Below are 2777 nucleotides of genomic sequence, written 5' to 3' on the forward strand. Positions count from 1 at the left end.
TGCATTTTTGTCTCCACTTAAAAGTATCCTAAAATTTCCGAAAAGTTTGGGGAATAATATTTATATATTTACTGTGAATATGGAAAAATATATATTGAATTTTGTTTCTTCACTCCATGTGCATGGTATTGTACAAGGCACACACATGTTATTGGCTAAAATGAGCCAGAAGAACAATTTCACCCAGGACCAGAAGTTTCTGTTACCTTACAGAATAAGTTCCTGGGGTCTCAAACTAATGCAACTGGTGAGTCCTGTTCAGACGTGGGTGCTACACGGGACCCAGGACTGCAGACATGAGTGCAGCAGTCAGCACCCCTCCCAGGTACATGGCAGGCAGCACCACAAAGGACAGCAGGAACAGGATACCACTTCCAGACAGGCCATGGCCACTGGAAAGAACAACAACTAAGATAATTGATACTTAAGACATTAATATTTTATTCATTAACCAAGATCCTACAACAAATGGGCAATTTGTCAATACAATGAGAACAGCTTGGGTAAAGTTTAACTTGCATTAAATGTGGAATTGAGATGAAATGTGCTGAATTTCTCATGTTCGACCCATTATCTTGTATGAGCATCACTTGCACTTACTCAACACAGGTCAAATATTCTGCCTAATGATACACTGGATAGTACGAAAACAACCAAAACCATAAGCTTTGGAACTTAAAAGTTACTTTTGGTTCTGAATAGATGATCACCTTGTGCATCCTGATGCAGTCCTGGCCCCAAACACCATGATGGCTCCCCCCAGGTAAGCTGCCAGGCCTGGCACTCCTGGTACAGTACCGAGGGCTCCTGAGAACCAAGCTGACAGGAACCCACCCAGGACTGACGACACGCTGAACAGAACCTGGGCAGATGGCTATCTATTAGAACTCAGCTAAGAAAACTTTAGTGTGTAATGTTACAGGCATGTGATAATTACTTAGTAATTGGTCATTATCTAACTTTAAGATTTACAAATTCCTTCAGTATACATGTGTGCAAGGTATTGTTTTATAAACGTATAAGTGAACAAGATACCACAGATAAAACCCAACCAATGATCTTTGAGTAAAAAAAACACATCCTCTAGTAACACCTGCCTTACCTCAGTCTGGAGTTAGGGGATGCTTTATTTGTATGTGCAGAATTCAGGCACCCAAGGTGCAAATGGGAATCAGAATAAAACCACCAGCTAGAAAGGGCAAAGGAGCAGAGACCCAGTCATGACCTGAGATCTCCGGGGGTGGACGTATTTCTCTCAACTCTGACTTTCTAACAACTTATTCCAGCCCATTTCTTCTTCCCATGCCCAAAAGTGCTTAGGTAACAAAAGGGACATTTCTTATCATATAGCAAATTATTAGGCAGTGGATTTCCCTGAAAGCTTGATTTATTTTAACCATAGAAAGTTATTGTAACTGAGAAACTGGTTAGAAGAGGTTTTGTGCAGAAAAGACAAGTGCCTTTCAGCTGTATTTTCAGTCTGACTTTTATCTTTATTTAGACTGAAAGCAGACGTGTTTCCCCCATATGAATGCAAATCACACTCAACTTTTTCACATATAAAGAAAATCATTGTTAAGTGTACTTAACTGACTGTACCATTTATGAAAAACCAAAGTAAAAGATCAACAGTGGTGCTCTGCAAACTTCCATGTATGACAGAAATAAACAATATGTTAAAAAGTGATTCAGCACCTGTGCCCAAGCTGCGGGACTCCTCTTGTAGCCGCTGAGGTAGGGCGATAGTCTCTCCATGTCCCCAGTGACCAGGACAAGGGAGGCCATGGCTGCATAGCTGGTGCTGCTGCCAATGGTGTCCCCCAGGGTCAGGACTAACACACCCTGCAGACTACCGGCCAACATGCCTGTACACGCCAAACAGGTAATAAGTATGTGTCTAATGTCAAGCTGGTAACTTCTTTACTAACCTAAATAAAACTAAATGTTTGCTTTACTGGCATTTCTCTGCACCTTGTTCACATAGATTAGAAGAGAATGAGTTCCTTGTCATAAAATCACATGACTCCTGAGGAGCACATGCTCGATTGCACCTGTCAGACTTGAGCTGTCCTTGGTGCTGAAATGACAGTTTGGTGCAGGGCCAAGTCAAAGTTGATGCCAGTTTACCAGGACTAAGTTTACTTTGTAATACATACATCTATTTTAGAAAATCACATACATTCTATTTTCTAATATTCTTATGTTTATGCAAGGATTGTATCAGCTGCCTTGGTAAAAGTCTCCCCCAGACAATTGTTGCATATTTAAACACACATGTCACCCCAATAGCAATCATTAGATTTGGATTCCTAACAAGAAAGAGTACAAAACACAAGAATAGGACATCAAAATGTCGCCAGATATTAAACCTATACTAAAGTTGAGGAGGATTTTCTTCGAGAGACAGTGCAATGGACTATTCCATTTATATACAGCAATAATTTAAAAGCAATTGATCGCTACCCTTACAAAGTTTTTCCTTTTAAACTTCAAGACGTTTCTGGGCCAGGATGTCGCATCTTTATAGAGCTTTTAAGACACAGTTATTATCCCAGCAAGCTCCCCTATTGCTAACTGCAGGCAGACAGAATTCTCTCATTCAATATTCTCATCTGCCAATTTAACTGTGCAGCCTTCCTATTTGTATGATAAATGTGCTTTTCCTCTCATAATTATTCCCTGAACTTTTCCCCCAATGTGCTTAGTCACTAATCTTGAATATTTTAGACTACCTCCTTTGTAACTTTGGAGTGTGCTCAGCAAATTGAAGTGGGGTC

The 2777-nt window shown here is 40.3% G+C and overlaps 2 protein-coding genes across 2 annotated transcripts in view; one reads left to right on the top strand and one right to left on the bottom strand.

Annotated features, from left to right (window-relative positions):
• The window catches only part of LOC118426216 (G patch domain-containing protein 2-like), a 31468-nt gene extending 30606 nt beyond the window's left edge, over window positions 1–862 (top strand). Inside the window, exons 10-11 of the mRNA XM_035835485.1 lie at window positions 214–325; window positions 703–862. Of these exons, the coding sequence (XP_035691378.1) occupies window positions 214–325; window positions 703–750 (160 nt within the window). The 3' untranslated portion in view covers window positions 751–862. The remainder of the gene's footprint in view (window positions 1–213; window positions 326–702) is intronic.
• Window positions 863–870: 8 nt separating this feature from the next.
• LOC118426317 overlaps window positions 871–2777 on the bottom strand; it is a gene marked incomplete in the record, with an annotated part of 21685 nt that continues 19778 nt past the window's right edge. Inside the window, 2 exon segments of the mRNA XM_035835628.1 lie at window positions 871–1189; window positions 1696–1865. Of these exon segments, the coding sequence (XP_035691521.1) occupies window positions 1172–1189; window positions 1696–1865 (188 nt within the window).

This window comes from Branchiostoma floridae, chromosome 1 (genome assembly GCF_000003815.2).
Source record: "Branchiostoma floridae strain S238N-H82 chromosome 1, Bfl_VNyyK, whole genome shotgun sequence".
Lineage (NCBI taxonomy): Eukaryota > Metazoa > Chordata > Leptocardii > Amphioxiformes > Branchiostomatidae > Branchiostoma > Branchiostoma floridae.